At 49.6% G+C, this 12,335-nt stretch overlaps 3 protein-coding genes across 4 annotated transcripts; 2 read left to right on the top strand and 1 right to left on the bottom strand.

Annotated features, from left to right (window-relative positions):
- The first annotated feature begins 615 nt into the window (after positions 1 to 615).
- On the top strand, positions 616 to 2,852 carry LOC135633106 (protein BZR1 homolog 1-like). 2 transcript variants are annotated; one of them, XM_065142204.1, is made up of 3 exons: positions 616 to 1,201; positions 1,678 to 2,419; positions 2,504 to 2,852. In XM_065142204.1, the coding sequence occupies exons 1-2, from the start codon at positions 983 to 985 to the stop codon at positions 2,371 to 2,373; spliced, it is 915 nt and encodes a 304-aa protein (XP_064998276.1). In that variant the 5' UTR covers positions 616 to 982; the 3' UTR covers positions 2,374 to 2,419; positions 2,504 to 2,852. The 2 variants fall into 2 exon arrangements, with proteins under 2 accessions (XP_064998276.1, XP_064998275.1); XM_065142203.1 differs by having other exon boundaries at positions 617 to 1,201; positions 1,678 to 2,852.
- Positions 2,853 to 3,658: 806 nt separating this feature from the next.
- Positions 3,659 to 5,802, bottom strand: LOC135633105 (scarecrow-like protein 15). Its single transcript, XM_065142202.1, has one exon. It carries the CDS (start codon positions 5,440 to 5,442, stop codon positions 3,850 to 3,852), a length of 1,593 nt encoding a protein of 530 aa, XP_064998274.1. The 5' UTR covers positions 5,443 to 5,802; the 3' UTR covers positions 3,659 to 3,849.
- Positions 5,803 to 10,327: 4,525 nt separating this feature from the next.
- LOC135633987 (vicilin-like seed storage protein At2g18540) lies at positions 10,328 to 12,268 on the top strand. Its single transcript, XM_065144077.1, has 5 exons — positions 10,328 to 10,615; positions 10,689 to 10,867; positions 10,946 to 11,026; positions 11,105 to 11,407; positions 11,486 to 12,268. Exons 1-5 carry the CDS (start codon positions 10,348 to 10,350, stop codon positions 12,011 to 12,013), a joined length of 1,359 nt encoding a protein of 452 aa, XP_065000149.1. The 5' UTR covers positions 10,328 to 10,347; the 3' UTR covers positions 12,014 to 12,268.
- The last annotated feature ends 67 nt before the right edge of the window (positions 12,269 to 12,335 follow it).

Genomic DNA, 12,335 nt, shown 5'->3' with positions numbered 1-12,335 from the left:
CGAGCGATAAGCGCGTCCCGCGGCACGTGCGAACTCGCTGCGGCCGTGTGGGCACCACCACAGGCCTGTCTGTGTGCGCCAACGGAGTTGGCGGTGGCGGTGGAGGTCTACTTCCAACGTGCGAACCCGCCCGCACCAGAATAGCTTCCCAGTTGAAGCCGCCACTGTAGCCAATTAATGATTATTGTTGCTCGCTGCTGATTTCAATGATTGATAACATGCGGACCCAATTCATCAACATCATCATGTATTGCTCCTCTGCAATCATCAGCGGCACTACAGTTGCTCGACAGATTGTTTAGTTCTTGAGCTTCTTCTTCTTCCACCCTTTCAGTAACAGGAATCGTTCATCTGTAGCTTGCAGTGGCTCAGTAGGAAGCAATGAGCAACGCTTAGAACGCACCGAAGAAGCACGCAGATGATGTGATCTCTCTCCTGCTACTTGTCTGTACCTCGTCCCTCTGTTCTCTTTTGTTCGCTTCTTCGCTGGGTCAAACTAAGGACCGAAGACCAGAAGATAATGAAAGGAATGCTTTTGTTAATGACATGAAAACCACTGCGGTTTGGGGAGTTCGTATTGACGTGAGGGAAACAGGGAGGACAGAGTCGTCAATTTCTGCTCCTTCTGCAGCATACTCACCGGTCCTCACCTCAAAAGAAGAGCGATGGGTGATGAGCACGGGGAGAGAGCGCTCTCTGGCACAACGGGAATCTAAGCCATCTACATACAATAAGAAAACCCTACCTTCCTCGTGAGCAATCTCAGACTCCTCTGGCCAAAACCAACAAGAAGGACAGGGGGTGTGGGAGGAGAGGGAGAGAGAGAGAACAAAATCGAGAAGGAAGAACGAAATTTGCCTCTTTTTTCTCCCTTCGTTCCGCGAGATCGTCCGATCGATCCCAATCTCTTTGTTCTGTGAGGCAAAAGGAGGGATCTTGAGGGATAAAAGATAGAGTTTTGAGGGGGGGATCGGGGGAAAGGATGACGGCGGGAGGAGGGCGGCAGCCGACGTGGAAGGAGAGGGAGAACAACAAGCGGAGGGAGCGGCGGCGGCGGGCGATCGCCTCGCAGATCTTCTCCGGGCTGCGGGCGATGGGGAACTACAAGCTCCCGAAGCACTGCGACAACAATGAGGTCCTCAAGGCCCTTTGCCACGAGGCCGGGTGGATCGTCGAGGAGGACGGCACCACCTACCGAAAGGTCTCCCCTTTTTCCTCTCTCTCTCTCTCTCTCTCTCCCTCCCTTCGCCAGGGTTCTCTACTACCTTGCTCATACCATGTCTTGTTTTGGAGAGATTGGGGGCGATTCCACCAAGGTGTGATTTTGATGATAGATCTCTTGCTAACTTTAATAGATCTTTGCCCTTTCTGAACATTAGATCATCGTTAGCGCTTTCAAGAACAAAAAAAAGAGAATCTTGCTTTAATCTTTTGGCTCCGCTGCCGATGATTAAGGTGTTAGATTTGCATGTTTTAGTTACTCATGTTTCCTTAGATTTCCCTTCTCTACTTTCTGCTTGATGGGATGATGAAATAAGTGGTTCACCCCCAACTTAGATTTCCCCATACTTGCATAAATCTGCATCAGATATAAATCATCATCTCTTTCTTTGTGCATCTCTCTTCTTTGAGGTTATGATGCATTAATGCTGCTTTCGTTTATTCAACGACTGACAGGGTTGCAAGCCTCCCCCACCACCGCCGGAATCTGCCATCGGCGGCCCATCTACAGGCATCAGCCCTTGCACCTCGTCCCACCTACTGAGCCCGCTCTCCTCGTCGTTCCCTAGTCCTGTCCCTTCCCACCATGCAAGCCCATTGTCATCATCCTTCCCGAGCCCCAGCCGGCTCGATAATGCCAGCGTAAACCCATCTTGCCTCCTCCCCTTTCTCCGAAATCTCACCGCCCTCCCCCCACTTCGCATCTCGAACAGTGCCCCTGTGACCCCACCCCTCTCATCCCCTACCGCCTCCCACCCACCTAAGATCAGGGCTCCAGACTGGGATCAGAATGCCTTCGGCCGCCCTTTATTCGCTGCATCTGCTCCTGCTAGCCCCACCAGAGGCCGCCGCCATGGGCACCCTGCAACCATACCTGAATGCGACGAGTCTGATGCTTCCACTGTTGAGTCCTGCCGGTGGGTCAGCATGCAGATGACCGCCCCGGGTTCCCCGACTTTCAACCTCGTCAACCCTGCTGTCACGATGCCAGATGCTGCAGCAGGCACTGCAGGAGGAGAGAAGGGGCTAGGAGGCACGGAATTTGACTTCGAGATTGGGAGGGTGAAGCCATGGGAGGGAGAGAGGATTCACGACGTCGCAGTGGATGATCTTGAGCTCACTTTGGGGGTTGGGAACACGGCATCTAAGTGAAACCTTTCACTGCTTTCGATTTGATCCAATGCCGCCTGGTTATTCGGTATCCGATTCTCTTCGTTCTGTGGTTCTGTCGCCCTCGTATTTTTGGTTTGGATTTCAGTAACCTGTTTGTGCATGTATACAGATTCTTTAATTACCTTTGGGGTAAGCTAAATTGTTCTATGACTGCTATCTCGGTGGCAAATTCTCATCAGGATATTTGAGGTGCCGCAATCGAATCTATTGTTGCTTGCTATGTAGATTCAACAACTTGCAAGAAAGCGGCTACTTACAGTTCATCGGTGCATCTAAATGCTGCAAGTTGTATGCATGGAATTGATGGCAGAAGTGGAAAAAGTTCATGTGAATCATCTCTAAGAATGATTCTTATTCTTCTTGCTGGGCACATCTGATCTGTAAAAGCATGAACAGCTTCAAGTGATCTCTCTAGTTAATCATGCATCGAGCTTAGCATCGCTATGCATTTCTATTCAGTTCAGCTTAGCATGAACAGCTTCATGAAGAATCAAGAAACAACAAAGGCATCTTTTTATGTTTCAGAAATTTATTGCTCGAGTTGGATCTGTTTGTATCATTATCATTTTGATGATTTATTTTTGCATTCATTCTACAGTTGTTCGTTCGAGGATTATTATGTGCAGTCATTTTACGAAAAGCGATTAATTCGCAAAAGAAGAAATCTCAAGAAAAGGCCGCAAAAAAAGGAGGAAGAAACAGAGAAGAATAGACAGCCGACACTGAAAGGTGCTGTTTTGAGCGGCCTCGGCGACACCAATCGTGGGGAAGACGGGAGAGATCTCGAAGAATTTGGGGTTGGGGAGGGAAAGAGATCAAATCTAGAACTCGGTCTACTTGAAACGATTGTTCTGCTTCGGACAGCCCACGAAATCGACTCTCCTTGTCAATCTTGACGTCAAATTTGGGAAAAATCATTAACAATTTCATCCGCTGGGGATAATAAACATCCGCCATTTTGGGTAAAGATATCGTCTTTCCATCGAATTTTCGTTAAAGATGTCGACTTTTCGTCGGTAAACCCATCGCGATGATTGCAATCCACGGGAAAAGCCGAGAACGGGAAGAATTCAACAGCATCGGGAGCACAGACGGAGGAGGCGAGCGGAAGCAGAGAGGCAGCCGAATCGTCTTCCAAACCGTCCGTTTTGTGAGGCGCATAGGAACGAAAAAGAAGAGATCGATCAGTTGCGTTGGATGCTGCTGCAGCGTTACCACAACATGAAAGCTAAATCTTTTGGCGAAGAAAGGAGGAGAGAGATCATAGTAGAAAGTACAGGGAACGCCTATTTGGTCTCCCTACGGTCTATTTTGCTGAGCCAAATCAGCTGTTAAATTAAGGCCACAGGAAAAAGAAATGAAATGGAAGTAAACATACGGTGACAACAAAAGCCAAACACCCCACACAGCCTAATCGATAGTATCGACATCGATGAAAGAAGAGACGGGAAGGAGTCAGCACCGCCACGCAGACGTCGACGCCATCTCCCTCCCCCTCCAGCTTAGCACGAGGGCGCCGCCTTCCCGCCTCGCCACGTGGTAGCCGCCCACGGGAGTGCGCCGGACGAGCCACTCGGCCTGCGACTCCGCGAACTCGCTGAAGGGGAGGGGCGACCAACCGGCGCCCGCGAATAGCTCCCGCCACGGGCCCAGCCCAGCCGCCCACTCACCCACCGCGGCCGCCACGCGCGGCCGCATCACCGCCCGCTCCACCCACCGCACCGCGTCCTCCCTCGCCCCCGTCTCCGCCGCTGCCGCCTCGACCGACTCCAGCACGGTCGCGTAGTGCTCCACCCCTGCAGCCACCGTACGCCGCAGCGACGGCGGGGGATGGCCGCCCGATCCCCCCTCCGTGTCGACGAACACCACCACCCGCGGACACACGCGGCGGACGAACCGGAGCAGAGCGGCGGCGGTATCCGGAGAGGCGGCGCCGCAGCCGAGGAGGCGGAAGATGGCGGGTGTCAGGACGACGGCCGTGGGCTCTCCGGAGCCGGCGAGGCGGAACCCGCTGAGGGCGAGCGTTCCGAGTCCTCCGACGCGGACGAAGTTGACGGCGAGGCTGATGTTGAGGCCGCGGGCAAAGTCGCGGAGGTTGTCCGCCGCCAGGACCGTCTCTCCAGACTCCTCCGCGACCACGGCGGTGATACGCACGGCCGGCGGCGAGGAGCGCGAGACGCGGCTTCGCCCGGCGAGCTCCTGCGCGAAGGACGACCACTGGCCGCCGAGGCCGAGGTCGAAATCGATGAGGTGGATGGACCGGGCGCCGCAATCGAGCGCCTCGATCACGGTCTGGGTGGCGGTGAAGGTGGCGAAGTGGGGGACGGGGGAGAGGTCGGCGAAGGCCTTGTGGGCGGCGATGTGGCGGACGAGCTCGGCAGCGGAGGGCAGGGGTTCAGCGGTGGACGGGCGAAGCAGCGCTAAAAGGGCCTCCTTGAAGAGAAAGACGGCACGTAGGAGAGGGGACGCACCGGCGGAGGGAAGATGGTGATTGAGCCGCGACAATATCACGTGCGCCGTGGCGAAGTCGTTGGCCTCCAGGCAACGGGCGGCGCTGATGAGCAAGTCGAGCTGGGCGCGGTCGAAGCTGGAGGCCGGCGAGGGGATGGCGTGGTCGGCGGCCGCAGCGAAGGGGTCGAAGGGGAGGTCGAAGGGCGCGTCGAGGAACTGGGGATCGGAGTCATCGGTGAAGGGGGGAAGATCGCACCTTTCGGCGAAGAGCAAGGAGGCTGTGTCCCAGTCGTCAGAGGAGAGGAGGGGGTGATGGTGGTGAGCGTCGCCTCCGCCGGCCCAGGAGAGGAAAGGGAGGTCGGCGGCGGCGGCGGATGCAGCGGCGGTGGGGGCGGCCGTGGGAGCGGTGGCGGGGCTGGAGGTGAGGTGGTGGTCGAGGACGGAGGTGGGCTCGTCGTAGAGGGCGGCGACGGAGACGTTGTTGGAATCGACGGTGGGGGAGGAGTCGAGCAGGGGTTTGGAAGTCAGAGAGAAGTGGTGGTGCGTGAGGGGCTGCTGCTGCTGAGGCGAGTCAGTGAGCGCCTTGGGATGCTTCATCACAACTATTAGTAGGAAGGAGAAAAAGAGAAAGGGCAGGCGGAGAAGAAAGAAAGGTTCTCTCTGCTGTCCCTCCCTGCCTCGATCGCTCGCTCGCTCGCTCGCTCTTCTCGGAGTCCGTGAAAGAAGGGGGCTAGTGAGGGGCCTTCGGCTGTAAACGATAGGGTGTTATAGTGAGAAGAGAGAGGGAGTGGGATGATGGCATGGGGATGCAGGAACGGGATCGATGGCCATGCCGAGACCAGTCGAGTCCCAAAGAAGACTCCTCTCCTCGCCTTCCTTCGCCAGGAGTTTGGCTTCGGGGAGAAGCCATTGCTTTGTGGAGGCTGCCTTTGTGATGGGACCGTGTGGCTCTCGTTACTTCATCTCCTTCTCATGTCCCTTCCTTAAAATTAACGTTCATAATATATATATATATATATATATTTGTGATGAATCGTGTTTTAAATAATAATATATAATTACATTGAAACATACACAAGCTTTACTATATCACCCTCTAAAAAAATAATATTTTGGGTCTAATATATCATATCAATTAATAATAAGTCAATAAATATCATATCAGTTAATCTAAATATTTTTTATCATAAAATTATTTACTTGATCATGAATAATAATAAAAGTTCTCTCTTCACTTCTTTATGATGCATTTCGAAAAGATTAATTTGAGTGTCGAGCGGAACATATATATCGAAACACTTCTCGACATTAATCTTCGTGTAAAAGAGAAGCAACTCGAGTGTAACACTATATTAGGCAACAATAGCTCTTTAAACATAGATCGGGTCAGAATCATATCGGACTAATTATTCAAACACGAAGGTGATCATCGATATCGTACGATATTAGGATCTACAAGGAGGCACCCAAAAATGCTATTGGTGAATCAGTGTGTGTGTGGCGGGAGAAGGTAAGCATCTCCATGGCTTCGGGGAGAGAGAGTAATGGTAATGGCTCATTTGCTTTCTTAGCAGAAGAGGATGTTCTTGGGGATCGAAGACCTTCGAAGGTCTTCCCTCCCAAAAGCAGAGGACCATCAGAAAGACTTGGTGTGTATTATTGGACCTAATTAAAGTGCATCCGGCAGTCCCACTTGAGCAGTAGCAAATTGGCATAATGAAGCGAATATATGAGCTTTAAGAAGTAGATGAGGTGAATCAATTAAGAGAGTTCAAATCAAATCCAACCTATCTATCTCCATGGAATCTAATCTAATCACAAGGTTGCATGCTCTTCTACCCTCCCCAGGGAATTCAGGCCATTCGGCCTCTCCCTGCTGCTGCCTCCTTTTCTCTCTTGAGTGGGCGATGATGGCCACCTTTCAATGGGACTATGGAGAGCAAGGAATCTAACGACCTTCCTTTTGTGCATCACAAGCCTCCTTCCCCACGCCGTGTAGGAAACGTGTTCTGAGCCGAGCCCCGAAAGGAGATGGAAACCCTACCAAGATATACTTTGAATACGATCACTGATGGAGAGGTAAAGCAGCCATGATGCATGAGAATATTGATGCATCACAGACATATGCTGCTGTTTCGTAAGGTTGCTGCGCTTTAAGCCATCGAATTTAGGGGTAGTGGAGATCAGCGTCATGGAAAGTGGCTTTATTTTTGTTAAGCTGAAGCTTTTGTGAGGGAGAGGGAGCACTCAGGTGGCCCTCATCCTCCATGATTCCCATGCCTTTCCCAAAGATAAGCTTTGTTCTTGGCCTGTTCGATCCACTCCCATGTATTTTTCCTCCATTAACAAACACTATCTGTCTATACACCGACACTTCCCGAGGCAGATCGATCCAAACCAGAGATTTCTGAGACATTAAGAGGCCAATCACATGCGTCGTACTACTCGCGAAGAGGAAAAGGTCGAGTACTGAACCCTACCGCGGAGAATAATGTACAAGCATTAGCTTTAAACAATGAAGGAGAAGTACTTGAAACCTCGAATGATTTGTACGTGATGTCATCTGGTAGACCCACTGATCTCGGTTTCGGTGGTGGCTCCGAAGTCGACATTAGCGTGCAGTCTTGTGCTTGCTGGGATAGGAAATCCGATGGCCGGAACGAGGACTTCATTTCCACGTATAATATTGGATGGAGACAAAACGAGGAGTTACATCAGGCCGAACGGAAGCCGGAATGCAACGCCGCCTGCGAGAGGAGGTCTGCATGCGACGGGTTACGTGCACGAGCTGCATGCATGCGTGGCCGTCGCCTCGCATCGACGGCAGATGTCGGGCCCCACGGCGGAACTTATTCCGGCAGCCTTGGCATTTCTTTCTCTTGGTCCGTGGGGCCCGCACTGGCAGACTCCACGGCACCGCCACCATCCACCGCTATCGTCACGATGCATGGCATCAGCGGCGACGCATGGCCGACAGGGCAGCGCGAGGGGGTGGGGGACGGGGCGCCACCGGTGGGCCTCGCCGGGGGTGGCTCTCCTGCCCCTCCTCTCTCAATCTCCCTAAACAATGGTCCTACGAAGAGAAAAAAAATTGAGAGTCTAATTCTCAATTTTTAATTCTAACATAAAAGGTTTTTCTATTACATATAGCATATAATATTTTTTCGATAATGATGATCTAATCTAAGTAAAAATATTAAAATTTATCCTATTTTTATGGTTATATATATATATATATATATATATATATATATATATATATATATATATATATATATATATATATATATATATATATATAATCAGATCAAATTAAATTCAAAATATATTGATAAGGTATATTTTGGATCCAAGACACGTCACAACCGACGCCGCATCGCGCTACAGTCGAGTCAGCAATGGGAGCACCCTCACACGCTAAGTCGAAATCTGTACCGAGGCGCTGTTTGGCATGTCCCATCCTGGAAGCTCGAGACGGTGTCGTCCCGCACGTTTCGGGACAACGGCCGCACAAAAGTACCATCTCATCCCCCGAGGATCAACCGTCACGCCGAACCCGCTTACAATCGACCCTCGTACAATAATATAAAAGCCCCTAGCCGACATCCGGCCAAGGGGGAGAGGACACAAAAGAAGAGAAAAATAACTACTGACTTGCTCGTTGGAGGGGCCAAAGTCAGGAATCACCCGACGAAGGTCATTTTTGTAGGAAAGCAGTCACCCTCGAGCCACGAGCGTCTCAACCTGGGAATTACCATCCGGTGAACGAAGGCGAGCTGCCAACCGACCTAGAGACGGAGAGATGCTGCTCGATGCTGACGATGCTCGAACCGAGAAACGTTGAACACCTTGTCACGAGGCTCCGACCTACCTCGACATCCAATTCAGCCGACAGAAAACTTCCGACATCGACCTATGGACCAAGCCATGTTGACTCATCAATCACAACACATCTGTTCACCAACATATATTATATTAAAACTTTTACTAACTTTGCCTTCCTCTCAACTCAATGCAAACCTAATCACAAAGCAAAAGCAAGTATTAACTACTAAAGAACAAAGACCTACGGATCTTTTGAGAACTTCTAAACGAAGCTAAAGTTTTGCTACCATAAGAATAATAAGAACACACCCAATCTTGACCTTTCATTCGCCATAATCCAACCCGATCGGGCACGCCGAACACATTGCATCGACCTGCAAAAAAATAAACATAAGCTCGACGCCACACTAATGCTTCGTCGACTTCGTAACTTTCTCTTTTCATAAAAAGTTCTCTTTCGATCGCTTTAAAGCCTTTCAGTTCGTCCGCGACAAGCGGTTGTGGCTCACTGGCATTGCTTTACCACGAAGAAAGTAAGCCAAGTGAGTTCTTTATATGTCTACGGATGTTTGAATGGTGAGAGAATCACTTTTGTGTGAGTTAATTATTAGGGTGACAATGGAGATCGAAGATGATATGAGTACAGAGAATAAACTATGATGTTTTTGGTGGCTTGGAAACTCCTCGACATTAAGCTTTGTTTATGATAATTAATGCAATATTGATTATGATAAATAGAAATCAAGTTTTGTTTTGTTTTTTTAATGAGAAAAGCCTCTCATCATTAGGGTTTTCGGTCGATATTTGTTTTTCTCAATTAGTGTCAATTTTTATTATTGTTAAAATATTTTTTTTATAGGATTGATAAGTAAAAACTCATCCTTCATATTAGATCGATCTATAAGATAAATCAATTTAGTTATAGTGTGTATGTTGATGTGTTATAAATATTATAGATTATGTAGAAGTCAGTCTTTTTGCATGTTCTTATTATTAAGTTACTAAGAATATTTATTTGATAAAATATTATAATTTTATTAAAATATAAGTTAGTAACTTGATTTGGACTCACATACGCAATGATTTGATTCTTTAGTATCGATTAAGGTCTTGATTGCTCGATTTAATACTGATATTTAAAAAAAGATTGAGATCGGATAAAGTTTCTGGCACGATTCCTCTGACATCAAAGTTAGTAAAAAATATATTTAACATCGACTATTAAGGTATAATGAATATTTTATAATTAATCAAGCTAGAGAAGATGTTCTATATAATAAGGAAATATTCTTTATATATTTTTTATTTGAAGGAATGTTCACAAGAAAAATTAAGGATCTGAAAAAAGAAATAAAATAGGTGCCTCGATGGCCTAAAATGTTGTTCTTTGTGGGAATTCGCTTTACGAAATATTCATGATTCAAATAAATATAGTTTTTGATCCACGAAAATCCACGATTTATCTGAGCCGTCCCGTCCCACTGAGGACCTAAACATCGCCGTCCGTATGCCGTAGCACGAATCTCGAAGGCACCCCCACTGCTACCACAGAGCCACGGGAACAACCCCACAACTGTCACCACGCAACGTGGCTTCCATGCACGTCACCCGCACCTCCCTTCTTCTCCGCCCGTCGCACTCGAGAGAGAGCGAGAGAACGAGCGAGAGAGAGAAGACATGAAGTCGAAGGCTGTGGTTCTGGTTGGGGTCATCCTCCTGTGTGCACTGGCAGCCATTAACAGCGAGGAGTGGCCGGGGTTTAGTCCACTGGTGACCAAAGAGAGCAGGAGGACCTTGACGTTGACCGAGTCCGGAGGAATCACGGCCGTCGACGTGCATGTTGGTTGCAGGGGCTCCTACCACCTACAGTTCATCACCATGGAGCCCGGTTCACTGTTCCTGCCGGTGCTGCTCCACACTGACATGCTGTTCTACGTGCACACTGGTACGGTTGGTTCTTATACATCCTACTGCTTCTGATGCACGTCTACAATTCATGGAAGAAGTCACCGCTGCAGGTAGGGGAACAGTGACTTATATTAGCGAGGATGAAACAGATGAGATCGATGTGGTTCGTGGTGACGTTTATAGACTGCAACAAGGTACCGCCTTCTATGTTCGAAGCCATCCTGATCCGACGAGAGAAAAGCTCAGAGTTCATGCCATCTTCGACAAAACAGACATCGAGGATCCCTTGGTATGATCCTGCAATTGACCATGGTTAATTGCAATCTCCTTTCTTGTAGGTTTCTTGATTTCTTTGCTTTGGCTGCAGGGGTTTTCTGTATCAGCTTACTCAAATCTTAGTGACATGGTTCGAGGGTTCGATGAGAAGGTTCTCCAGAGTGGTTTTGGGGTATGTTTCTTCTGGCTGTTCTTAGCTCAACATACTTCAGATTTCGAGTGGCCTCCTAATGATTAATGGCTGTGGTAGGTTTCGGAGGAAACAATCCGAGGTCTCAAATGGGTTCCGACGCCTCCTTCTATTGTGCCTACGACACGCGGAAATGAGACAGAGAAGCCGAATTGGAAGGAAGGAATAGTGGAGGCTGTGTTGGGCGTTGGTGGGCCGACTGATGTCATGAACAAGAAGACCACCAAAACGAAGACGTACAACTTCTTCGAGGCCAAACCAGATGTGGCGAACCGGAATGGGTGGAGCACTGCCGTGACTCGTGAGGACCTTCGAGCTCTCGAGGGCTCCAACTTAGCGCCGTTCATGGTGAACCTGTCGAGGGTTAGTCGTCCGAAACTCTAAATATAGTGCAAGTCCACAATGGTGCGCTCATGACGACGTCGGTGTCGATGCTTGAAGGGATCTATGATGGGGCCTCACTGGAACCCCAGGGCAACGGAGATCGCCGTCGTGATACAAGGGCAAGGCATGGTGCAAATGGTTTGCCCGAGTGATCCATCGGGCAAGGTTGACGACGACATCGCATGCCGGAACACGAAGTTTAAGGTCGAGGAAGGGGACGCCTTCGTGGTGCCGAGGTTCCATCCGATGACGCAGGTGTCCTACAACAACGACACCTTCGTCTTCGTCGGGTTCAGCAGCACGGCGGGCAACAACCATCCACAGTTCTTGGCAGGGAGGAGTTCGGTGCTGCAAGCGCTGGATCGGGACGTGGTGGCTGCGTCCTTTAATGCGCCTAATGCAAGTACCATCGAGGGTTTGTTGGCTTCTCAGGGCGAGTCGATAATATTAGCATGCACGTCGTGTGCGGAGGAGTTGGAGAGGACAATGGAGGAGGATATCGAGAGGCGGAAAAGAGAAGAAGAGGAAGCCAAGAAGAGAGAGGCGGCGGCCACCAAAAGAGAGGAGGAAGAGGAAGCAAGGTAGAGACACTACAGAGTGAAGGGAAAGAGGAAATCCTTCATATTTCCTCACGAAACAAAGTAATAGTTGCTTTTTATGTTATCTGTAGTGCATGAATTGTCCCCTCTCTCTCTCTCTCTCTCTCTGCGTGTTGGATAGTGTGACAGTGAGGTGTTATTGCCCATTAATTGCAAGGGTCAATTATCCCTTGCTGTCTTCCACCACAGTTCTCACCTGTGGACGCAACCCTTATTGCCATGGCAGAGCAGCTCGCTTGCCTCCTCAGCCGCCTCTTCGCGATCTTGCAAGGGCAGGCTCTCCAAGCGGTGACATGAACAGTCCCTGC

Source organism: Musa acuminata, chromosome BXJ3-3 (genome assembly GCF_036884655.1).
Source record: "Musa acuminata AAA Group cultivar baxijiao chromosome BXJ3-3, Cavendish_Baxijiao_AAA, whole genome shotgun sequence".
NCBI classification, from domain to species: domain Eukaryota; kingdom Viridiplantae; phylum Streptophyta; class Magnoliopsida; order Zingiberales; family Musaceae; genus Musa; species Musa acuminata.
The sequence above is the reverse complement of the archived record's forward strand: the minus strand, read 5'-3'. Positions and strand labels throughout refer to the sequence as shown.

Excerpts from the sequence above, each read along its gene's own strand:
- LOC135633106 (XM_065142204.1), top strand. The coding sequence starts at position 983 with ATGACGGCGGGAGGAGGGCGGCAGCCGACGTGGAAGGAGAGGGAGAAC. Across the intron at positions 1,202-1,677 it reads ACGGCACCACCTACCGAAAG|GGTTGCAAGCCTCCCCCACC; the intron begins GTCTCCCCTTTT and ends AACGACTGACAG.
- LOC135633105 (XM_065142202.1), bottom strand. The coding sequence starts at position 5,442 with ATGAAGCATCCCAAGGCGCTCACTGACTCGCCTCAGCAGCAGCAGCCC.
- LOC135633987 (XM_065144077.1), top strand. The coding sequence starts at position 10,348 with ATGAAGTCGAAGGCTGTGGTTCTGGTTGGGGTCATCCTCCTGTGTGCA. Across the intron at positions 10,868-10,945 it reads CAGACATCGAGGATCCCTTG|GGGTTTTCTGTATCAGCTTA; the intron begins GTATGATCCTGC and ends CTTTGGCTGCAG. Across the intron at positions 11,027-11,104 it reads TTCTCCAGAGTGGTTTTGGG|GTTTCGGAGGAAACAATCCG; the intron begins GTATGTTTCTTC and ends TGGCTGTGGTAG.